At 29.5% G+C, this 26,063-nt stretch overlaps 4 protein-coding genes across 9 annotated transcripts in view; 2 read left to right on the top strand and 2 right to left on the bottom strand.

The window, feature by feature from the left end:
- The window catches only part of LOC126747130 (uncharacterized), a 44,543-nt gene that overhangs the window by 17,981 nt on the left and 499 nt on the right, over nucleotides 1-26,063 (bottom strand). For 4 of the 6 annotated variants that reach the window (XM_050455620.1, XM_050455619.1, XM_050455618.1 and 1 more), the window contains exons 2-3: nucleotides 4,350-4,405; nucleotides 4,124-4,287 (exon numbers count right to left, since the gene is read on the bottom strand). In XM_050455620.1, coding sequence (XP_050311577.1) covers nucleotides 4,124-4,287; nucleotides 4,350-4,405 — 220 coding nt within the window. Of the gene's footprint in view, nucleotides 1-4,123; nucleotides 4,288-4,349; nucleotides 4,406-11,405; nucleotides 11,593-18,965; nucleotides 19,055-19,115; nucleotides 19,148-26,063 lie in introns of those variants that run through there. The other 2 variants (XM_050455623.1, XM_050455621.1) reach the window with 2 other exon arrangements.
- LOC126747135 (uncharacterized) lies at nucleotides 20,702-22,864 on the top strand. Its single transcript, XM_050455629.1, has 2 exons — nucleotides 20,702-21,807; nucleotides 22,689-22,864. The coding sequence occupies exons 1-2, from the start codon at nucleotides 21,559-21,561 to the stop codon at nucleotides 22,806-22,808; spliced, it is 369 nt and encodes a 122-aa protein (XP_050311586.1). The 5' UTR covers nucleotides 20,702-21,558; the 3' UTR covers nucleotides 22,809-22,864.
- LOC126747131 (alanyl-tRNA editing protein Aarsd1) lies at nucleotides 23,088-25,330 on the top strand. The gene is made up of 6 exons (XM_050455624.1): nucleotides 23,088-23,257; nucleotides 23,307-23,429; nucleotides 23,478-23,849; nucleotides 24,492-24,742; nucleotides 24,793-25,104; nucleotides 25,187-25,330. The coding sequence occupies exons 1-6, from the start codon at nucleotides 23,219-23,221 to the stop codon at nucleotides 25,308-25,310; spliced, it is 1,221 nt and encodes a 406-aa protein (XP_050311581.1). The 5' UTR covers nucleotides 23,088-23,218; the 3' UTR covers nucleotides 25,311-25,330.
- LOC126747136 (40S ribosomal protein S28) lies at nucleotides 25,322-25,786 on the bottom strand. The gene is made up of 2 exons (XM_050455630.1): nucleotides 25,497-25,786; nucleotides 25,322-25,416 (listed from the first exon to the last, which is right to left on the bottom strand). The coding sequence occupies exon 1, from the start codon at nucleotides 25,704-25,706 to the stop codon at nucleotides 25,509-25,511; it is 198 nt and encodes a 65-aa protein (XP_050311587.1). The 5' UTR covers nucleotides 25,707-25,786; the 3' UTR covers nucleotides 25,322-25,416; nucleotides 25,497-25,508.

Genomic DNA, 26,063 nt, shown 5'->3' with positions numbered 1-26,063 from the left:
GGCACCTTTTATGTATCTACAACATTTTTTGAAAAACTACAACTTTTTGAGAAAAAACGACTTTTAGGTTTTTTACCATTTTTACAATGTGGATGATTCCCAAAATTTGGGATAACTTTTTTACTATAAAATATAGAGACTTCATTCAAAAACTGAGATGTTCACCCAGTTACTCTGAATCTTTTATGCCTCTATGAAAAAATCCGAGAAGGCAAAGGTTTTTCAGAAAAAGTGAAATTTATGATTTTTACCATTTTTGTCCATCAAATGATTTTCAAAATTTTAGATAACTTTTTTGCTATTAAAGATAGAGGCTTCATTCAAAAACTGAAATATTCATCCAGTTACTCTGAATCTTTTATGCCTCTATGAAAAAATCCGAGAAATCGAAGGTTTTTCAGAAAAAGTGAAATTTATGATTTTTACCATTTTTGTCCATCAAATGATTTTCAAAATTTTAGATAACTTTTTTGCTATTAAAGATAGAGGCTTCATTCAAAAACTAAGATATTTATCCAATTACTCTGAATCTTTTATGCCTCTATGAAAAAATCCGAGAAATCGAAGGTTTTTCAGAAAAAGTGAAATTTATGATATTTGCCATTTTTCCCCATCAGATGATTTTCAAAATTTTAGATAACTTTTTTGCTATTAAAGATAGAGGCTTCATTCAAAAACTGAGATATTTATCCAATTACTCTGAATCTTTTATGCCTCTATAAAAAAATCCGAGAAATCGAAGGTTTTTCAGAAAAAGTGAAATTTATGATATTTGCCATTTTTCCCCATCAGATGATTTTCAAAATTTTGGATAACTTGATCGCTATTAAAGATAGAGGCTTCATTCAAAAACTGAGATGTTTATCGAATTACTCTGAATCTTTTATGCCTCTATGAAAAAATCCGAGAAATCGAAGGTTTTTCAGAAAAAGTGAAATTTATGATATTTGCCATTTTTCCCCATCAGATAATTTTCAAAATTTTGAATAGCTTGATTGCTATTAAAGATAGACACTTGATTCAAGGACTGAGATATTCACGCAGTTACTCTGAATTTTTTATGCCTCTATGAGAAAATCCAAGAAATTGAAGGTTTTTGAGAAAAAGCGACATTTAAGTTTTTTACCATTTTTACAATTCAGATGATTTACAAAATTTGGCATAATTTTTTCAGTATTAAAGATAGAGACCCGAAACAAAAAGTGAAATGGAACACTAATTAATTGAGACCTTTTATGTATCTACAACATTTTTTGAAAAACTAAACGTTTTTGAGAAAAAGTGACATTTACATTTTTTATCATTTTTACAATTCAGAAGATTTTCACAATTTGGGATAACTTTTTTGCTATTAAAGATAGAGGCTTCATTCAAAAACTGAGATATTCATCCAGTTACTCTCAATCTTTTATGCCTCTATGAGAAAATCCGAGAAATCGAAGGTTTTTGAGAAAAAGTGAAATTTATGATTTTTGCCATTTTTGTCCATCAAATGATTTTCAAAATTTTAGATAACTTTTTTGCTATTAAAGATAGAGACCGGGAACAAAAAGTGAAATAGAATACTGATTAATTGCAACCTTTTATGTATCTACAATATTTTGTGAAAAACTAAAAGTTTTTGAAAAAAAGTGACTTTTACATTTTTTACCATTTTTGCAATTCCGATGATTTTCACAATTTGGGATAACTTTTTTACTATAAAAGATAGAGACATCAAATAAAAAATTAAATGGAATACCAATTAACTGGCACCTTTTATGTATCTACAACATTTTTTGAAAAACTACAACTTTTTGAGAAAAAACGACTTTTAGGTTTTTTACCATTTTTACAATGTGGATGATTCCCAAAATTTGGGATAACTTTTTTACTATAAAATATAGAGACTTCATTCAAAAACTGAGATGTTCACCCAGTTACTCTGAATCTTTTATGCCTCTATGAAAAAATCCGAGAAGGCAAAGGTTTTTCAGAAAAAGTGAAATTTATGATTTTTACCATTTTTGTCCATCAAATGATTTTCAAAATTTTAGATAACTTTTTTGCTATTAAAGATAGAGGCTTCATTCAAAAACTGAAATATTCATCCAGTTACTCTGAATCTTTTATGCCTCTATGAAAAAATCCGAGAAATCGAAGGTTTTTCAGAAAAAGTGAAATTTATGATTTTTACCATTTTTGTCCATCAAATGATTTTCAAAATTTTAGATAACTTTTTTGCTATTAAAGATAGAGGCTTCATTCAAAAACTAAGATATTTATCCAATTACTCTGAATCTTTTATGCCTCTATGAAAAAATCCGAGAAATCGAAGGTTTTTCAGAAAAAGTGAAATTTATGATATTTGCCATTTTTCCCCATCAGATGATTTTCAAAATTTTAGATAACTTTTTTGCTATTAAAGATAGAGGCTTCATTCAAAAACTGAGATATTTATCCAATTACTCTGAATCTTTTATGCCTCTATAAAAAAATCCGAGAAATCGAAGGTTTTTCAGAAAAAGTGAAATTTATGATATTTGCCATTTTTCCCCATCAGATGATTTTCAAAATTTTGGATAACTTGATCGCTATTAAAGATAGAGGCTTCATTCAAAAACTGAGATGTTTATCGAATTACTCTGAATCTTTTATGCCTCTATGAAAAAATCCGAGAAATCGAAGGTTTTTTGAGAAAAAGTGAAATTTATGATATTTGCCATTTTTCCCCATCAGATAATTTTCAAAATTTTGAATAACTTGATTGCTATTAAAGATAGACACTTGATTCAAGGACTGAGATATTCATCCAGTTACTCTCAATCTTTTATGCCTCTATGAGAAAATCCGAGAAATCGAAAGTTTTTGAGAAAAAGCGACATTTAAGTTTTTTACCATTTTTACAATTCAGATGATTTACAAAATTTGGCATAATTTTTTCAGTATTAAAGATAGAGACCCGAAACAAAAAGTGAAATGGAACACTAATTAATTGAGACCTTTTATGTATCTACAACACTTTTTGAAAAACTAAACGTTTTTGAGAAAAAGTGACATTTACATTTTTTATCATTTTTACAATTCAGAAGATTTTCACAATTTGGGATAACTTTTTTGCTATTAAAGATAGAGGCTTCATTCAAAAACTGAGATATTCATCCAGTTACTCTCAATCTTTTATGCCTCTATGAGAAAATCCGAGAAATCGAAGGTTTTTGAGAAAAAGTGAAATTTATGATTTTTGCCATTTTTGTCCATCAAATGATTTTCAAAATTTTAGATAACTTTTTTGCTATTAAAGATAGAGACCGGGAACAAAAAGTGAAATAGAATACTAATTAATTGCAACCTTTTATGTATCTACGATATTTTGTGAAAAACTAAAAGTTTTTGAAAAAAAGTGACTTTTACATTTTTTAACATTTTTGCAATTCCGATGATTTTCACAATTTGGGATAACTTTTTTACTATAAAAGATAGAGACATCAAATAAAAAATTAAATGGAATACCAATTAATTGGCACCTTTTATGTATCTACAACATTTTTTGAAAAACTACAACTTTTTGAGAAAAAACGACTTTTAGGTTTTTTACCATTTTTACAATTCAGATGATTTTCACAATTTGCGATAACTTTTTTACTATTAAAGATAGAGACCTGAAACAAAAAGTGAAGTAGAAGACTAATTAATTGCAACCTTTTATGTATCTACAATATTTTGTGGAAAACTAAAAGTCTTTGAGAAAAAGTTACTTTTAGGTTTTTTGCCATGTATACAATTTGGGTGATTTACAAAATTTGGTATAATTTTTTCAGTATTAAAGATAGAGACCTGAAAGAAAAAGTGAAATAGAAGACTAATTAATTGGAATCTTTTAAGTATCTACAATTTTTTTTGAATAGCTAAAACTTTTTGAGAAAAAATGACTTTTAGGTTTTTTACCATTTTTACAATGTGGATGATTCCCAAAATTTGGGATAACTTTTTTACTATAAAATATAGAGACTTCATTCAAAAACCGAGATGTTCACCCAGTTACTCTGAATCTTTTATCCCTCTATAAAAAAATCCGAGAAGGCAAAAGTTCCCGAGAAAAAGTGAAACTTGTGATAAAAACATTATTATTATTAACAATTACTTTAAGGGTGATCTTCAGGGGCGGATTGACGGGCTCGATTTTGTCCAGTTTTACTATCGGCTGCTGAATGTGATGCGCGAGCAGGTGCTTGTGCAGATTGCGCTTGCCCGAGTAGATCTTGTCACAGTCCAGGCATGTTAGCGACTCGTCCTCGTCGCTGGATTCTGTAATAAACGGACTATTTAAGGGGTTTCGGGGGTCGGGGGTCGAATTATCAGGGACCTACCGTCGAAATACGCGTGCAGGTGGTCAGTGTCGAAGTCATAATCCTTCATTCTGGGCCTGGAAAAGTGAGAAAATTTTGGTTTCGGAGCTAATTGGGGAAGTTTTGCTCAAAAATTAAAAAATGCCTATAACTTCCTCATCGGTGGTTTTTCGAAGAAAAGTGTAGAATACTTTTAGGTGTGTTTTAAAAAGAGGGTTACTGCGGCAAAAGAAAAAGTTCAATTTTTTCCATACAAATGGGGAAAATTGGACTGTTTGAATTAAGGGTTTTTCCCGATTTTCTCAGGCTGTATGGGAGATAGAAGCAATATTTTAACACCTAATTGTCAATTTTGTTATTTCCCACACCTTTTGTTTGAACCATTTTTTTCTACGTCCCATAGTTTTTTTGAAAAAAATTAAAAACTGATTTTTAAACAAAATTCGTGGGTATACCCCTTCGACTTTTAACCCAAATAACTTATTTTTATTATTATTATTAAAATAATATAAATTATTAAAAAATTAGGAAAACTTTAATTATCTTACAAAATTGAGATTATTTTTTATGCATCTTTAAAATAGTCAAAAAAACTCGAAATTATCTTAAATTTTTTAAAGATAATTGTGAGACTAGGTTAAGACTTTTTAAAGATATAAATTTATTTTTATTATTATTATTATTAAAACAGTATAAATTATTCAAAAATTAAAAAAACTTTAATTATCTTACAAAATTGAGATTACCATGATTTAAAAAATATATGCATCCTTAAAATAGTCAAAAAAACTCGAAATTATTTTAAATTTTTAAAGATAATTGATGAATAATTAATAAATTATTTTCAAAGATCGGGATAATTTTATTTATCTTAAAAAAAACGGATTTTCCGTATTCTTTCTTTAAAGATAATTATGACTAGGTTAAGACTTTTTAAAGATATCAATTTATTTTTATTATTATTATTAAAATAGTATAAATTATTAAAAAATTAGGAAAACTTTAATTATCTTACAAAATTCAGATTTTCCATGAAATAATTTCCATAAAATAGTCGAAATTATCTTAAATTTTTAAAGATAATTGATGAATAATTAATGAATTATTTTCATAAAACGGGATAATTTAAATTATTTTAAAAAATGGGATTTTCTGTATTTTTTTTTAAAGATAATTATGACTAGGTTAAGACTTTTTAAAGATATAAATTTATTTTTATTATTATTATTAAAATAGTGTAAATTATTAAAAAATTAGGAAAACTTTAATTATCTTACAAAATTGAGATTTTCCATGAAATAATTTCCATAAAATAGTCGAAATTATCTTAAATTTTTAAAGATAATTGATGAATAATTAATGAATTATTTTCATAAAACGGGATAATTTAAATTATCTTAAAAAATGGGATTTTCCGTATTTTTTTTTAAAGATAATTATGACTAGGTTAAGACTTTTTAAAGATATAAATTTATTTTTATTATTATTATTATTATTAAAATAGTATAAATTATTCAAAAATTAGGAAAACTTTAATTATCTTACAAAATTGGGATTTTCCATGAAATAGTTTCCATAAAATAGTCGAAATTATCTTAATTTTTTAAAGATAATTGATGAATAATTAATGAATTATTTTCATAAAACGGGATAATTTAAATTATCTTAAAAAATGGGATTTTCCGTATTCTTTTTTGAAGATAATTATGACTAGGTTAAGACTTTAAAGATATAAATTTATTTTTAATGTTATTATTAAAATAGTATAAATTATTCACGAATTAGAGAAACTTTAATTATCTTACAAAATTGAGATTATCCATGATTTAAAAAATATATGCATCCTTAAAATAGTCAAAAAAACTCGAAATTATTTTAAATTTTTAAAGATAATTGATGAATAATTAATGAATTATTTTCAAAGATCGGGATAATTTTAATTATCTTAAAAAAAAGGGATTTTCCGGATTCTTTTTTAAAGATAATTATGACTAGGTTAGGACTTTTTAAAGATATCAATTTATTTTTATTATTATTATTAAAATAGTATAAATTATTAAAAAATTAGGAAAACTTTAATTATCTTACAAAATTGAGATTTTCCATGAAATAATTTCCATAAAATAGTCGAAATTATCTTAAATTTTAAAAGATAATTGATGAATAATTAATGAATTATTTTCAAAAATCGGGATTATTTAAATTATCTTAAAAAATGGGATTTTCCGTATTCTTTTTTAAAGATAATTTTGACTAGGTTAGGACTTTTTAAAGATATCAATTTATTTTTATTATAATTATTAAAATAGTATAAATTATTAAAAAATTAGGAAAACTTTAATTATCTTACAAAATTGAGATTTTCCATGAAATAATTTCCATAAAATAGTCGAAATTATCTTAAATTTTTAAAGATAATTGATGAATAATTAATGAATTATTTTCATAAAACGGGATAATTTAAATTATCTTAAAAAATGGTATTTTCCGTATTTTTTTTAAAGATAATTATGACTAGGTTAAGACTTTTTAAAGATATAAATTGATTTTTATTATTATTATTAAAATAGTGTAAATTATTCAAAAATTAGGAAAACTTTAATTATCTTGCAAATTGAGATTTTCCATCATTGAAAAAAATATATACGTCTTTAAAATAGTCAGAAAACTCGAAATTATCTTAAATTTTTTAAAGATAATTGATGAATAATTAATGAATTATTTTCAAAAATCGGGATAATTTTAATTATCTTGAAAAAATGGGATTTTCCGTATTCTTTTTTAAAGATAATTATGACTAGGTTAGGACTTTTTAAAGATATCAATTTATTTTTATTATTATTATTAAAATAGTATAAATTATTAAAAAATTAGGAAAACTTTAATTATCTTACAAAATTGAGATTTTCCATGAAATAATTTCCATAAAATAGTCGAAATTATCTTAAATTTTTAAAGATAATTGATGAATAATGAATGAATTATTTTCATAAAACGGGATAATTTAAATTATCTTAAAAAATGGGATTTTCCGTATTTTTTTTTAAAGATAATTATGACTAGGTTAGGACTTTTTAAAGATATCAATTTATTTTTATTATTATTATTAAAATAGTATAAATTAATAAAAAATTAGGAAAACTTTAATTATCTTACAAAATTGAGATTTTCCATGAAATAATTTCCATAAAATAGTCGAAATTATCTTAAATTTTTAAAGATAATTGATGAATAATTAATGAATTATTTTCAAAAATCGGGATAATTTTAATTATCTTAAAAAATGGGATTTTCCGTATTCTTTTTTAAAGATAATTATGACTAGGTTAGGACTTTTTAAAGATATTAATTTATTTTTATTATTATTATTAAAATAGTATAAATTATTAAAAAATTAGGAAAACTTTAATTATCTTACAAAATTGAGATTTTCCATGAAATAATTTCCATAAAATAGTCGAAATTATCTTAAATTTTTAAAGATAATTGATGAATAATTAATTAATTATTTTCATAAAACGGGATAATTTAAATTATCTTAAAAAATGGGATTTTCCGTATTCTTTTTTGAAGATAATTATGACTAGGTTAAGACTTTAAAGATATAAATTTATTTTTAATGTTATTATTAAAATAGTATAAATTATTCACGAATTAGAGAAACTTTAATTATCTTACAAAATTGAGATTATCCATGATTTAAAAAATATATGCATCCTTAAAATAGTCAAAAAAACTCGAAATTATTTTAAATTTTTAAAGATAATTGATGAATAATTAATGAATTATTTTCAAAGATCGGGATAATTTTAATTATCTTAAAAAAAAGGGATTTTCCGGATTCTTTTTTAAAGATAATTATGACTAGGTTAGGACTTTTTAAAGATATCAATTTATTTTTATTATTATTATTAAAATAGTATAAATTATTAAAAAATTAGGAAAACTTTAATTATCTTACAAAATTGAGATTTTCCATGAAATAATTTCCATAAAATAGTCGAAATTATCTTAAATTTTAAAAGATAATTGATGAATAATTAATGAATTATTTTCAAAAATCGGGATTATTTAAATTATCTTAAAAAATGGGATTTTCCGTATTCTTTTTTAAAGATAATTTTGACTAGGTTAGGACTTTTTAAAGATATCAATTTATTTTTATTATAATTATTAAAATAGTATAAATTATTAAAAAATTAGGAAAACTTTAATTATCTTACAAAATTGAGATTTTCCATGAAATAATTTCCATAAAATAGTCGAAATTATCTTAAATTTTTAAAGATAATTGATGAATAATTAATGAATTATTTTCATAAAACGGGATAATTTAAATTATCTTAAAAAATGGTATTTTCCGTATTTTTTTTAAAGATAATTATGACTAGGTTAAGACTTTTTAAAGATATAAATTGATTTTTATTATTATTATTAAAATAGTGTAAATTATTCAAAAATTAGGAAAACTTTAATTATCTTGCAAATTGAGATTTTCCATCATTGAAAAAAATATATACGTCTTTAAAATAGTCAGAAAACTCGAAATTATCTTAAATTTTTTAAAGATAATTGATGAATAATTAATGAATTATTTTCAAAAATCGGGATAATTTTAATTATCTTGAAAAAATGGGATTTTCCGTATTCTTTTTTAAAGATAATTATGACTAGGTTAGGACTTTTTAAAGATATCAATTTATTTTTATTATTATTATTAAAATAGTATAAATTATTAAAAAATTAGGAAAACTTTAATTATCTTACAAAATTGAGATTTTCCATGAAATAATTTCCATAAAATAGTCGAAATTATCTTAAATTTTTAAAGATAATTGATGAATAATGAATGAATTATTTTCATAAAACGGGATAATTTAAATTATCTTAAAAAATGGGATTTTCCGTATTTTTTTTTAAAGATAATTATGACTAGGTTAGGACTTTTTAAAGATATCAATTTATTTTTATTATTATTATTAAAATAGTATAAATTAATAAAAAATTAGGAAAACTTTAATTATCTTACAAAATTGAGATTTTCCATGAAATAATTTCCATAAAATAGTCGAAATTATCTTAAATTTTTAAAGATAATTGATGAATAATTAATGAATTATTTTCAAAAATCGGGATAATTTTAATTATCTTAAAAAATGGGATTTTCCGTATTCTTTTTTAAAGATAATTATGACTAGGTTAGGACTTTTTAAAGATATTAATTTATTTTTATTATTATTATTAAAATAGTATAAATTATTAAAAAATTAGGAAAACTTTAATTATCTTACAAAATTGAGATTTTCCATGAAATAATTTCCATAAAATAGTCGAAATTATCTTAAATTTTTAAAGATAATTGATGAATAATTAATTAATTATTTTCATAAAACGGGATAATTTAAATTATCTTAAAAAATGGGATTTTCCGTATTCTTTTTTAAAGATAATTATGACTAGGTTAGGACTTTTTAAAGATATCAATTTATTTTTATTATTATTATTAAAATAGTATAAATTATTAAAAAATTAGGAAAACTTTAATTATCTTACAAAATTGAGATTTTCCATGAAATAATTTCCATAAAATAGTCGAAATTATCTTAAATTTTTAAAGATAATTGATGAATAATTAATTAATTATTCTCATAAAACGGGATAATTTAAATTATCTTAAAAAATGGGATTTTCCGTATTTTTTTTTAAATATAATTATGACTAGGTTAAGACTTTTTAAAGATAAATTTTTTTTTATGATTATTATTAAAATAGTATAAATTATTCAAAGATTAGGCAAACTTTAATTATCTTACAAAATTGAGATAATCCATGATTTAAAAAATTCATGCATCTTTAAAATAGTCAAAAAAACTCGAAATTACCTTAAATTTTTTAAAGATAATTGATGAATAATTAATGAATTATTTTCATAAATCGGGATTATTTAAATTATCTTAAAAAAATGGGATTTTCCGTATCCTTTTTTGAAGATATAAATTCATTTTTTATTATTATTATTATTAAAATTTTATAAATTATTTGAAAATATTAAGCCCACTTTAATTATCTTAAAAAATTGAGAATATTCATGAAATAAAAAAATATACCATATCTTTAAAATAGTCCATAAACTCACACCTATTAATTTAAAAAAAAAAAAGAGTATTATATAAAATATGAACAAAATTTTTAAAGATAATGGCTTAAAATATTATAAATTATTTTCAAAAATTGAAAAAACTTAATTTAGCATAAAAATTTAGTTTTTTCATTTTTTTTTTTAAAGATATTCGTGACTAGATTTAAAATTTTTCTAAGATATAAGTTTATCATTATCAAATTATTTTTAAAAAATTATAAAACTTTAATTATCTCGGAAAAATTGGGATTTTCCGTGATATTTTTCAAAGATAAGGACTAGTTTAAGGTTTGTTAAAGACAATTGGTGAAATTTTTTATACGTTGGAAATATGTAGCATTATCTTAAAAAATTGTGTAAATTTTAAAGATAATCCGGAATGCCTTGAATATTTCTAAAAAAAGTAATGAAAATTCCAAAGATAAAAAAGAGATAACATTTTAAAGAGAGTGTAATCAAAAAATAAAGATAATAATCGAAAAACGTAAACGTCAGGCGAAAATTAAGTAAAGTAGGTAACTTAAAAAAATATTTAATTTATCAATTAATTATTATCTTTAAAAAATGCCTGGATCTTTAGATAAAAAAAATTCCAAAGAAGATCAATACTGGCAATTTTAAAGATAATATAATCAAAAGACAAAGTTCAAAAATCGCTATTAATTGGTTAAGATATTTTTTTAAGATAAGATAGTTGCCAGGACCCTCAAGGTGAAAAATTGGGTTTTCACATGAAACCACTTTAACAAGATCGACATTTCAAAGATAATCGAACCGCAATTATCTTGAAAAATGCGGTCAATAATTTTCAAAGATAACAAACGACCGGCGCAGCATACACCAAAACAACAACAAAAACCGCGTCACATCGGCAACCCTGCGCGCGACTTTAATTACATTACAAATTCCACTTAATACATAATATGTATGCAACTCACAGTCATGGCCATCTCTCGCAGAGGGGGGGGGCGGGGGAGGGAAAACTCACTCACTCAAAAACTCAAAAAACGAGTGAAGGAAAAAAAAAACCGCGAGAGCGAGAAGAGAACAACGACGGGACACAAGCAAGCAACAACGCACACGGTCCGCGTCCAACTCGTGAACTGCATGCGAAGGCGAACCGGCGGAGCCTTCTCTCTAACTTCGCTAGTGCGAGCGAGCGAGATAGCGAACGGGCGATAAAACGGTTTTTAACAGCTTTGCAGCGCAAGGCGAAACCGTTCCGAACCGCTTTTACTGCTTTGTGGCATAGCAACAGCGGGACGAGGGGGCGAGCAAGCGGTTTTTTTTTATCGCTCCGCCTCGCTCGCACGCTACGGTCCCGCGATCGCTCCGTCTCGCTCGCTACGGTCTAAAGATGGCCGCGCGGCGCGCCCTTGTTCGACCTTGACGGTTTTTTTTTTTCTCTCTCTCTCTCTCTGTTCTGGTCGATAAGCAGGCCTTTCGATTTAATGCTTAGGACTATGCTGCGCTTAGCGTAACCTCTCGCTCTCTCTCTCTCTCTCTCTCTCTGTTATCTCATTATGAATTCGTGGCGGGTCGTTGTATCGCTTATAACAAAGGAATTTTACCTGATACGGTTGGAATAATGCTGGCGTTTGTTGTGCGATAAGTTTAATGGTTTGATTTGGAATAATAATAATAATTGAGAGGTCAACGACGTTTTAAGGGTAAACGATACGCGTATTCCATTATTCCAATACGATTGTGATCATGTCATGATGGCCCACTCGAAGAGGGCACCGAAGGGGTGGAACTGGCAACGTCGCACGAATATATTTGGAATAGATTCTATGCCCAGGAGATTATTCCATTTTTCAATAAAAAAAAAATCCAATAATTTATTTTATTTCTCATAAATTGAGAAAAATGGGAAAATCATTTTTTCACATTAATCCAAAAAAAAAAATTAAAACCCTATGTTACGTAATTACCTGAGTACACCCCTGTCAATGTCTATCATTACAAGCTGTTTTCTCAAAAATCGCCCGTGGCTCCTCTATTATTTGTTTTAGGCCAAAAAGGTATTCTAGCTATTTTTTAGGCCCACTTACAAGGAAGCAAATACAAAAATAAAAATTAAAGTTTTCGCCATAGGTATCGAGAAAATCAAGGAAAGCCTGGAAGGAAGCCTGTAATAAGAAAAGTTCCATTTTATCCATTTCTACGGAAAAAATTGAACTTTTTCTTTTGCCACTGAATGCCTCGTTTTGAACCAAATTTAAAAGTATTCTACACTTTTTTTCGAAAAACCCTCAAGAAAGAAGTTATTTTTTTTTTTTTGATTTTTGAGTAAACCCGACTCGAAAAATTTCAAAAAAATGTAAAAATTATCGGATTGGAAAAATCTTTTTTTCCACGTATAAGGCATGAAAAAGGTATGAAAAAAGTCTTATTACAAAAATTTCCATTTTCCATAGGAAATGCAGGAAAAATGTTTAAAGCCATAGCCCCATAAGAAACCATGTAAATAGGAAATTTTCAAAAATGACCCTTTCAATTTTTTTTTTCGATAATTTTAGTCATTGAATGTCAAAACGTCTTAAGAATCAACGATTAATACAAAAAAAATCAAAAAAAAAATCAAAATTTTTGCATCAAAAATTGAAGGGGTGTACCCACAAATTTTTTTTAAAAATCACATTTTAATTTTTTTCACAAAAACTATGGGTCGGAGAAAAAAATGTTTCAAATAAAAGATGTGGGAAATAATAATTGTTATACCTGAGCATAAAAATATTGTTTCTACCTCCCATACAGTCTGAGAAAATCGGGAAAAACCCTTAATTTAAAAAGTCCCATTTTCTCCATTTCTATGGAAAATTTTTAACTTTTTCTTTTGCCACTGAATGCCTCCCTTTGAACCAAATTTAAAAGTATTCTACACTTTTTTTCGAAAAACCCTCAAGAAAGAAGTTTTTTTTTTTTTTGATTTTTGAGTAAACCCGACTCAAAAAATTTCAAAAAAAAATGTAAAAATTGTCGGATTCGAACAATCTTTTTTTCCACGTATAAGGCATGAAAAAGGTATGAAAAAAGTCTTATTACAAAAATTTCCATTTTCCATAGGAAATGCAGGAAAAATGTTTAAAGCCATAGTCCCATAAGAAACCATGTAAGTAAGAAATTGTCAAAAATACCCCCTCCAATTTTTTTTTTTTAATTTTTATTACAAAATATCAGAAAGGCTCGGGAACAAACGATTAATACAAAAAAGAGCCAAAAAAAAAATCAAAATTTTTGCGTCAAAAATTGAAGGGGTGTACCCACGAATTTCTTTAAAAAATGACATTTTAATTTTTTTCACAAAAACTATGGGTCGGAGAAAAAATTGTTTCAAACAAAAGATGTGGGAAATAATAATTGTTACACATGAGCATAAAAATATTGTTTCTACCTCCCATACAGTCTGAGAAAATCGGGAAAAACCCTTAATTTAAAAAGTCCCATTTTCTCCATTTCTATGGAAAATTTTTAACTTTTTCTTTTGCCACTGAATGCCTCCCTTTGAACCAAATTTAAAAGTATTCTACACTTTTTTTCGAAAAACCCTCAAGAAAGAAGTTTTTTTTTTTTTTTGATTTTTGAGTAAACCCGACTCAAAAAATTTCAAAAAAAAATGTAAAAATTGTCGGATTCGAACAATCTTTTTTTCCACGTATAAGGCATGAAAAAGGTATGAAAAAAGTCTTATTACAAAAATTTCCATTTTCCATAGGAAATGCAGGAAAAATGTTTAAAGCCATAGTCCCATAAGAAACCATGTAAGTAAGAAATTGTCAAAAATACCCCCTCCAATTTTTTTTTTTTAATTTTTATTACAAAATATCAGAAAGGCTCGGGAACAAACGATTAATACAAAAAAGAGCCAAAAAAAAAATCAAAATTTTTGCGTCAAAAATTGAAGGGGTGTACCCACGAATTTCTTTAAAAAATGACATTTTAATTTTTTTCACAAAAACTATGGGTCGGAGAAAAAATTGTTTCAAACAAAAGATGTGGGAAATAATAATTGTTACACATGAGCATAAAAATATTGTTTCTACCTCCCATACAGTCTGAGAAAATCGGGAAAAACCCTTAATTTAAAAAGTCCCATTTTCTCCATTTCTATGGAAAATTTTTAACTTTTTCTTTTGCCACTGAATGCCTCCCTTTGAACCAAATTTAAAAGTATTCTACACTTTTTTTCGAAAAACCCTCAAGAAAGAAGTTTTTTTTTTTTTTTGATTTTTGAGTAAACCCGACTCAAAAAATTTCAAAAAAAAATGTAAAAATTGTCGGATTCGAACAATCTTTTTTTCCACGTATAAGGCATGAAAAAGGTATGAAAAAAGTCTTATTACAAAAATTTCCATTTTCCATAGGAAATGCAGGAAAAATGTTTAAAGCCATAGTCCCATAAGAAACCATGTAAGTAAGAAATTGTCAAAAATACCCCCTCCAATTTTTTTTTTTTAATTTTTATTACAAAATATCAGAAAGGCTCGGGAACAAACGATTAATACAAAAAAGAGCCAAAAAAAAAATCAAAATTTTTGCGTCAAAAATTGAAGGGGTGTACCCACGAATTTCTTTAAAAAATGACATTTTAATTTTTTTCACAAAAACTATGGGTCGGAGAAAAAATTGTTTCAAACAAAAGATGTGGGAAATAATAATTGTTACACATGAGCATAAAAATATTGTTTCTACCTCCCATACAGTCTGAGAAAATCGGAAAAAACCCTTAATTTAAAAAGTACCATTTTCTCCATTTCTATGGAAAATTTTTAACTTTTTCTTTTGCCACTGAATGCCTCCCTTTGAACCAAATTTAAAAGTATTCTACACTTTTTTCCGAAAAACCCTCAAGGAAGAAGTTATAGGGTTTTTTTGATTTTTGATTAAACCCGACTCGAAAAATTTAAAAAAAAATGTAAAAATTGTCGGATTCGAACAATCTTTTTTTCCACGTATAAGGCATGAAAAAGGTATAAAAAAAGTCTTATTACAAAAATTTCCATTTTCCATAGAAAATGCAGGAAAATTTTTTAAAGCCATAGTCCCATAAGAAACCATGGAAATAGGAAATTTTCAAAAATGACCCTTCCAATTTTTTTTTTTAGAAAATTTTAGTCATTGAATGTCAAAACGTCTTAAGAATCAACGATTAAAATAAAAAAAAAAATCAAAATTTTTGGGTCAAAAGGTGAAGGGGTGTACCCACGAATTTCTTTAAAAAATCACATTTTAATTTTTTTTACAAAAACTATGGGTCGGAGAAAAAATTGTTTCAAACAAAAGATGTGGAAAATAATAATTGTTACACCTGAGCATAAAAATATTGTTTCTACCTCCCATACAGTCTGAGAAAATCGGGAAAAACCCTTAATTTAAAAAGTCCCATTTTCTCCATTTCTGTGGAAAATTTTTAACTTTGTCTTTTGCCACTGAATGCCTCCCTTTGAACCAAATTTAAAAGTATTCTACACTTTTTTTCGAAAAACCGTCAAGAAAGAAGTTATTTTTTTTTTTTGATTTTTGAGTAAAACTGACTCGAAAAATTTCAAAAAAATGTAAAAATTGTCGGATATGAAAAATCTTTTTTTCCGCGTATAAGGCATGAAAAAGGTATGAAAAAAGTCTCATTACAAAAATTTCCATTTTGCATAGGAAATGCAGGAAAAATTTTTAAAGCCATAGTCCCATAAGAAACCATGTAAATAGGAAATTTTCAAAAATGACCCTTTCAATTTTTTTTTTTCGATAATTTTAGTCCTTGAATGTCAAAACATCTTAAGAATCAACGATTAATACAAAAAAAATTTTTAAAAAAAAATCAAAATTTTTGGGCCAAAAATTGAAGGGGTGTACCCACGAATTTCTTTAAAAAATCACATTTTAATTTTTTTCAAAAAAACTATGGGTCGGAGAAAAAATTGTTTCAAACAAAAGACATAGGAAATAATAATTGTTACACCTGGGTACAAAAATATCGTTTCTACCTCCCATACAGTCTGAGAAAATCGGGAAAAACCCTTAATTTAAAAAGTACCATTTTCTCCATTTCTATGAAAAATTTTTAAATTTTTCTTTTGCCACTAAATGCCTCCCTTTGAACCAAATTTAAAAGTATTCTACACTTTTTTTCGAAAAACCCTCAAGGAAGAAGTTATAGGCTTTTTTTGATTTTTGAGTAAAACTAACTCGAAAAATTTCAAAAAAAATATAAAAAGTGTCGGATTCGAAAAATCTTTTTTTCCACGTATAAGGCATGAAAAAGGTATAAAAAAAGTCTTATTACAAAAATTTCCATCTTCCATAGGAAATGCAGGAAAAATGTTTAAAGCCATAGTCCCATAAGAAACCGCGTAAGTATGAAATAGTCAAAAATACCCCCTCCAAATTTTTTTTTTGAAAATTTTTATCACAAAATATCAGAAAGGCTCGAGAACAAACGATTAATGCAAAAAAAAGTCAAAAAAAAAAAAAATTCTAGCGTCAAAAATTAAAGGGGTGTGTACCCACGAATTTCTTTAAAAAATCACATTTTAATTTTTTTTACAAAAACTATGGGTCGGAGAAAAAATTGTTTCAAACAAAAGATGTGGGAAACAATAATTGTTACACCTGGGTACAAAAATATTATTTCTACCTCCCATACAGCCTGAGAAAATTGGGAAAAACCCTTAATTTAAAAAGTCCCATTTTCTCCATTTCTATGGAAAATTTTTAACTTTTTCTTTTGCCACTGAATGCCTCCCTTTGAACCAAATTTAAAAGTATTCTACACTTTTTTTCGAAAAACCGTCAAGAAAGAAGTTTTTTTTTTTTTTGATTTTTGAGTAAAACTGACTCGAAAAATTTCAAAAAAATGTAAAAATTGTCGGATTCGAACAATCTTTTTTTCCACGTATAAGGCATGAAAAAGGTATGAAAAAAGTCTTATTACAAAAATGTCCAGTTTCCATAGGAAATGCAGGAAAAATGCTTAAAGCCATAGTCCCATAAGAAACCACGTAAGTATGAAATAGTCAAAAATACCCCCTCCAAATTTTTTTTTTTGAAAATTTTTATCACAAAATATCAGAAAGGCTCGAGAACAAACGATTAATACAAAAAAAGCCAAAAAAAAAAACAAAATTTTTGGGTCAAAAATTGAAGGGGTGTACCCACGAATTTCTTTTAAAAATCACATTTTAATTTTTTTCACAAAAACTATGGGTCGGAGAAAAAATTGTTTGAAACAAAACTTGTGACAAATAATGATTGTTAGACCTGGGTAGTCAAATATTGCTCCTATCTCCCATACATCCTTAGAAAATCGAGAAAAAGCCTTAATTTAAAAAATTCACTTTTCTTCATTTCTATCGAAAAAATTAAATATTTTCTTTTGGAACTAGAAGCCTCCTTTTGAATCACATTTAAAAGTATTCTACACTTTTTTTCGAAAAACCACCGAGGAGAAGGTTATAGGAATTTTTTTGATTTTTGAGCAAAACCAACCCGGAAATTTAAAAAAATTAAAAAGTTGTCTCAATCGAGAAATCTTTTTTTTCCACATATAAGGCATAATTAGGGAATGAAAAAAGTCTTATTAAGAAAATCTCCATTTCCCATAGGAAATGCAAGAAAAATGCTTAAAGCGTCGAGGAAAATTTCCATTTAATTTATATAAAATTATCTGATTTATTAAGAGTAGTAGAGGATGAGAAAGATTTAGTTATTGGAATAATTTGGAATAAAAATTATTTTCATTAGTTTTATTCCATTGCAAAATTACTTAACCTAGTTCCGATATTCCAATTTCAAAAAAAAAAAAATTCCATTAATTGTTTAATTTTATCTTCTGAGGATTTAACCTAACCTTTTAAAGAAAAATATTATTGGAATATGAAAATTGAAAGTTTATTGGAATATTTCCACCCTATAGAATTTAATTTATTAAAAATTACCTTAATTATTAACAATAGTAGAGGATGACCAAAAACCTATAGACGGCCTTTAGTCATTGAAATACTTTGGAATGAAAATAATTTTCATTGAGTTCAGTATTTATTCCAATGGAATTTACGAGAAGTTATACTTCTGTTAATTCCAGTATTTCAATATATTATGGTGAAAAAGGAATAACAAATTATTGGAAGAACATCTCTGCATCCGATAAATATTTGAGAATTAATTATTTCAACAACCATTGCGGCACTCCACATTTTATGTGTAGAAAATCCATTAAATTCCAATAAAAAAAAGAGTCAGTCCAGTAAATTAAGGTAAAAAAATTCCAATAATTTTCATTTAAATTCACTTCAAATTTTATTTTTAAATTATGCAGTTCCAAAAATTCCAAAGTTTCGAATTATTTCTAGCAAAACACCATTTGATTCATGTAATTCCAATAAGATATATATGTAAGTAATTCCAGTACAGTACTGGAAAAAAATGAAGTAGAACTTCTATTACCTTTTTATTTTAAGGTAGTTTATTGGATTATTATTTAGTGGAATATAACTTACATTTTGGAACAGCCAAATGATTGATATTCCAATAATTGGCACGTTCTAGTCTGAAAAGCCCTAGACAGTCTCTGTCTTTCATATTCTACCTAAAAACAAAAAAGGACGAACTATCCTCCCCTTAAATGCACTCAATTTATTGGAATTTACATCAGCCAAGCAGATTAAAAATTCAAATTTCGTTCGTTCAACTTACGTTGCACAAACATTAAATCAGACGCTTCGATCCGCGCTCCCCCTCTCTCTCTTTCACCCATTAGATTAAAAGCATCAACTGCTTGCTTATCGCTCTCTCTCTCTCTCTCTCTCTCTCTTTCCGGCATTCAACTGCACGAATTTAATTAAAGTCGATGATTTCACTTCACTGACTCAGCGAAGCGGGCGCGGCGGTCGTAATACTCGACATTATCGACCGCCCGGAAATCAGTTTTGATGTTGAAGGGCGTTTGAAGGTGAAACGAGTTCTCACGTTCGGTTTGAACAAAATGGAAAAAATCGTCTGATGGGTGGGACGTTTGGAATGTTTTTGTCGTTTAATTACTGACTCTCGGTCGGGTTTTTGATTGGAATTTAATGATGGAATAAAAATAACGGGAGGCACGTAATTATTCCATTTGAGTGGTGATTATCGTTGAAGGCGTGCAGTAAATATCGGCAACATTTCGCACATTCCAGTACACGTATAATTTATTGGAATTTTTCCACATTTTCACACAATTCCAATGTGTGACTCACTTATGCCATGTTGGTGTTAATGTTTTATGGCATTCCCTCCTTAGAAGTTGTTGACGTCATCTGACACTTATTGGAATCTTAATATTTTTCCATTTACCATCTAGGCATGACACCTTGAACGAATTAGCTTTATAATAAAATTATTCCAATAGTTTGCACATAAATGAAATTTAAATTGCATGATTTTCCACACTAAATAAAATGTGGAATTCCGCAATGGTTGCTTGAAATATTGGAATAAAAATTTGTTGCCAATAATTTCTGATTCCATTGGAATAAATACTGATCTTATGATGATTCGACGTATAATTCCAATAAATGGCAAATAAAAATTCCATTTAAAAATAATAAATTAATTTTAATAGTTGAAATCTTCATAGAGTTCTGTGCCAATAATTTCAGTTTTTCTATAAAATTATTGGAATTTATAGTCGTGTAATATTTTTATGTATTATAACTCCATTTAAAAAATCTAATTGATCCTAAATTCCAATGGAATAAATTATTCAAGAAATGCCAATAATGATTAAGTGTGAGGAAAGTTCCAATCAATTAGAATTTTTATTTGCTCAACCAATGGAATAATTTATTACGAAAATAATTGCAATTTTGGGAAAAATTTAATGGAATAATGACTTAAACGTAAAAAATTATTGGATTTTACTATAAAAACAAATTTGTCTCCAATTTCAATGGAATAATTGACAATAATAATTAAATGTACGCAAAATTCCAATATATTGATCATTCAATATTAAATTCCAACAAATTGGGACTTCAATTTGCTCCACTGATGGAATAATTTATGATGAAAATTATTGGAATTTTACTTTTAAAATCAATTGTTGCTTAAATTCCAGTGGAATAACTCATTCAAGAAAAATTCCAATTAGGAAAAATTCCAATAAATTATACATCGAATGTAAAATTTCAACAAACTAGAATTTCATTTTGCTCAACAAATGGAACATTGAAAAAAAAAATAAGTAACACACGACATTTATTGGAATCTTTACAATTTCATTCTATATCGCATTCTGACGTAATGGTCAGTTATGCCATTTGACATCGATGTCAACGACTGATGTTGTGACGTTTGACATTGACACTCCGGTTAATTGACTTTAACGCTTAACCTGAAAGGTCACATCTGTCAAAAACGTTTCGAACGCATAATGAGTTTTTTTAAGGTACATTTCTCATAAGGATCCATCAGCTGATGACACTTGTTTGACATGAATGCTGTGACGTAACCGTTTGGAAATGTCAATGGTGTCATCTGACAGCTGTGACGTTTGACACATGTTATCTGTCAGCAGATTCGCCAAGATCTAAACACTGTTGACTGACATGACAAATGTGACATTTCAATAATACAAAATTTGACAGATGTCATCTGTCAATAAAAAAAAATTCCGAAAGCTTGTTTTAAGGCGCCATTTTTAAATAGAAAAATCTTTTTATCTCACGTATAATAAAGGCTAAGACTCGTGTTGGATCGATAAGACGTTGAGAATCAAGGGGGATGAAGTGGGGCCGTGTATTGATTTCCCGAGCGCATGGGGGCGTGTTTCAACACTCCGGAGGGGATGAAACGGTTCGGGGTGAAACGGTTCGAAAGGCCCCGCGGGCAATTTAACGGTTTCACCCGTGCCATAAGGAGTTTTCCCCGTGCAAAACCTCCAAGGGTAGTTTCACCCCCTTGGAGTGAGAGTGGGAAATCCTCCTTGAAGCCACGTCAACGCCGATTAATAAATAAACAATCGGCGAATAAATAATTCAGACAAAGACATCGATACAGGGTCCCCCCTGAGGCAATTATGGGCATCATTGTCCTCGCGGATTCTCGACGACAAGGATGACCGTTACAAAGAACGAGAACGCCATAAAAATCGGTCTGGGGGTGTGGGTGTGTTTCTGCGCCCTTCTATCCCTCTACGTCTTCATCAGGTTCCTCCGAGGGAAGCAGAGGGTCTTCAATAACCTCCATGTAGTCGAGGAGAGTCTAAGGATGATGCAGGAAGCTCTGGAGGTCGAGAGGAGGAAGAAGAGCATCGGGTTCATCGAGAATCTGGAGGATATCATTGGTGGGGTGGACCAGGAGGAGGTAATCTCTTTTTTCATCTATCTTCGTCATTCCTGTGCATCATCTTCTTTCTATCCCACTTTCATTTTTATATACTCACTTGTTCCCTTCTCCTTATATACTTCCTTTATTATTCTTTAGATCGTCTTCCGTTGACTCTCACCCTCTTTGTTCAGCATCTGGTCATGGCACTCTCTTACCAATGGCCTCTCACAAATATATTAGCGAAGAATATTTGTGTTCCCACTCTCTCTATATATAATTTTCCCTCCGGAGCCCAATCTCGCCCTCTCCCTTTCTGCTTATAGTAAGTGAGTGGCTCTTGAGAGGACACTGATGGACTAAGAGAGAAATGGAGAATTAATTATACGGGAGAGAGAGGTTGCAAGAGATCCATATTGACTGAAAGAGCAAGAAAGGCAGAAATGGGGTTGATTTACTCGTCGAGTTTCTCATTTTTCTTTCTGTTGATTTCTGATTGCTTCGTCCCTTCGTCTCTCTTTTTTTTCGTAGACTTTTCATACCTACGATTCCTTCTTTCTTCTTTACATCCATAAGGTGTGTATGAGTGAAATAATGATACAAATGCTTTGGAGTTGGAGAGAGCAGGAATGAAGAGAGATCGATCATTTCCACCCCATAGCTGGAAACACCCCCAATCCCCCATTATAAATATTGTTGTCATCATAACGTTGCCATGTGTCCCATGTAAACACCTTAATTTCCACGATTTCCATTAAAATTTCCCATACGCACACACGTAGAAAATGAAACACCAAAAGGTGGTGGTGGACGTGTGGAAAATGCTGTTTTCCTCCACCTCATATTTGGCGTTGGCGTTTTTCGTGTGGCTCCTCTTGAAGTTGGTGTACGCATGTTTTTGGTTTCCTCAATATTTGCAGGAGGGTGGTAAGGAGAAGGAGAAGGAGGAGGGTGCAGCTGTGAAGGAAAGTCCCTGTAAGAAGGAGGAGGAGAAGAAGGAGAACGAGGAGGAGGAAGAAGAGGATAAGAAAAACGTCTAGTTACTTTAAGTTGTTTTAATGTGCTAATAGAAATAAATGGAAGTGTTTTAAATAAATGTGGAGTGATCTTTATATTTTGCTAAATACCTCGGTTTCTATTGGTCGAATCGAAAAATTTATAGGGGAGGAAATTATAGAGCAGGTACGGGTTTAGAAAAGTGCCCCTCAGGGTTTTTAGCGGAAATTCCACACCTAAGGGGATATTCAAAGTTTTCGCTAAATTTGGGTAACAAACCGTCGACATAACAATGACAGTTCAAGGCATCAAAATGGCGGACGGAGGCCATCTTGTCGAGACGCCAAATTTATGATTGAACGAGGGACCCTAGAGACTCCTCTATAAGAGTCCCTAGACACTCCAAACGAGGTTATGAAACAATATTTACATCTCAATAAATAATATTGGAAAAATGGTTTTTAAGTGCCAAAGCGACCCTTTCCTCAAACAGGTAGTAAAACCCTTTAAACCTCAACCCTTAAAAACCCTAAGAATTACAGTTCACCACCAGGGTGGTCTCTTGCCAAAAAGTCCCTCCAGAAAAACATCTGGAAACCCCCTGTGCAGCACTTTATGAAGTGATCCTGGAGGACACCATTTTATTCCCTGAGGGTGGAGGCCAGGTAGGTAAGCTGTAACACCCCATAACTCTCCCTGATGCCCCCCTCTAGCCCACAGACTATGGCACCATAGACTCCGTGGGGGTTAAAAAAGTGTTTAGGATGGAAGACAAGGCGGTCCACCTGACCACCGAACCTCTGGAGGTCGGTAAAGTGGTAACTGAACAGGTGGACTGGACGAGGAGGTTCGATCACATGCAACAACACTCGGGGCAGCACCTCCTCACTGCTTTATTGGATAAGGAGTTTGGGTTTGCCACTGTAGGCTGGTCTTTGGGGAGGGAGGTGTCTTTTGTGGAGTTGGATACACCTCAGATGAGTGAGAGTGAGATGAGGCTAGCTGAGGGAAGGGTTAATGAGGTGATCCGGATGGGCAAGGAGGTTGTTGAGGAGGTTTTCGAGGAGGGGGAGGACTTGGCAGATGTAAGAGTTAATCGAATTAAATTAATAGGGAATAAGATTTTTATTGTTTAGCAGTTATTTGTGGGCATAACTTCGGAACCACTTGACATATTGTCAGAATTTTTTTACAGTAATATAGTGGGATTCCTGAGGTTGGATTTAAGGGTAAAAACGTCATTCTGCGTTAAGGATTTGGGTCAGTAGGACAATTTTGGTTGAGACATAATTTTTATCAATTTTCTTAGCAGGTTTATACTATTCTTGAAATAATTGGAATATTCTTATAAGAGTTTTATTCAAAGAAAGACCATTCCTTTCCAATAATTTTCATATAAGAACGTTTCTTGTATCTCAATAACTCTCTGAGTTAGAAGCAATTTTGTCAACCAAGATCCAAAGGCCCTTGAAACCCATAATGCATTAGCAATAATTTTATTCTTTAGCGGACACTTTTGGGCATAACTCAAAAAGCACTCGACATATTTTCATAATATTTTCACAGCAATATAGTGCAGTTCCTGAGGATGAATTTGAGTGTAAAAAAATGCTTTTGGGTTAAGGATTTCAGTCATTAGGGCACTTTTAGTAGAGGCATAACACCCAAATGCCTGGAAAAAGTTAACAAATTATTCCGAACAGTTCTTTTAAACCTGAATTTCGCAGGTGAGGGCCAGAGGCCTCCCCGAAGACCACAAGGGCCCCATAAGAGTAATCAACATCAAAGACATCGACAGAAACATGTGCTGCGGCACTCACGTAACGAACTTAAGCCAGTTACAAATGGTGAAACTATTAGGCACAGAAAAGAGCAAAAGAAAAGATAAAATCCTGTTAAACTTCCTTGTAGGCAACAGGGTGCTGAACCGCCTCACGGAATGCCTTAACAGAGAACAGAAGCTTCTGGGGCTCTTAAAGTAATTTTTTAAAGCAGTTTTAGGGGATTTTAATGATGGTAAACTTCCAGATCCAGCCCTGCCGAGCATCCGGATATGGTCCAGAAGCTCCAATTAAACGTGAAAGCCTTGACTAAGGGATCGCAAGGGCTGCAAAAAGATTTGGCCAAACTGGAGGCCGAAAAGCTAAAAACCGCCTCGCCTAAACCAAAATTTTATGCAAAACATTGGAAAGATGCTTCTGCAGATCTTATGGGGCATTTCCTAAGGGAATTAGGGGATAATTCAGGAATTTTTCTGTTCTTAAGCACAGGAGATGAGAAGTTGGTGGGGAATATAATGCTTAGTGGCTCGGAAGAGGATGTTGGCACCCTAGGACCTAAGTAAGTTAATAAAAAAAATCTTTTTTTCCAGGCAGTTGAGTGCACACAAGTATTTAAGTTTTTATAATTAAATAAATTTTAGGTTATGTGAGCTGTTGGAAGGCAAAGGGGCAGCCCAAAAGACAAGATTCCAGGCCAGAGTGTGCAAAATGGCAAAACGCACCCAAGCCCTCGCACTTATTAAGGAACACTTTGATAGGTTGTAAATAAATAGCGGTTTTGTTTGTAGGAGCCTTTTATTACATTAAAAAACTTATAATTAGAAACTTAACATGTACAGGGCGGCTGGTCAGGTCCCCAATTGTCTCGAACCTATAATAAATGAGATTGATTAAAGTGTGTGGAACAGCTTGTTTAAGCGCCAGCTGCTTATGGTAATAAGAGTGTCTTACCTCAATATGGGCCTATCTGAGCCTCCTGGCTTCACGTTCGGACTCCAACAGGGTGAGGATGTCGCCCTCCCTCACTGGCCCCTTCACGTTTCTGATGATCTGACGGTTTTGCTCGCCGATAAATTCGACTTTCACTTGGGTACATTGGCCCTGGGACCCGGTACGGCCCAAAACTTTAATTACGCGAGCCAAAACTACTGGTTTATCCATTTTTTCGCGTGGAAATTCGGGAGTACACGTGCGACAACAACACGACTCGCAAGGCAAAAGATCGGCGCAAGTGACAGATGTCTGAATATTTCGAGGTTAGGTTCTATTGACGCGGCTTCCGTTTCCGGGCGCGAAATTTAAATTTTTAACTGTTCTGGAGAGGATATTGAGTAATATTTCCGATAAATACATAAAAACTCGTTTTTTTACATAAAAATTTAATATAATTGTTATTGCGGTTCACTAGTAATAAATTTGGATATTTATTAACGGCATGAAGGGTGCTGCTATCTATGACAACTGGCTACGTACTAGCAAGTTCAGTTTTTCAGCCGCAGATGGCGCCATTGAGAACCG

Source organism: Anthonomus grandis, chromosome 19, assembly GCF_022605725.1.
Source record: "Anthonomus grandis grandis chromosome 19, icAntGran1.3, whole genome shotgun sequence".
Lineage (NCBI taxonomy): Eukaryota > Metazoa > Arthropoda > Insecta > Coleoptera > Curculionidae > Anthonomus > Anthonomus grandis.
This window is presented reverse-complemented; position numbering and strand designations above follow the sequence as displayed.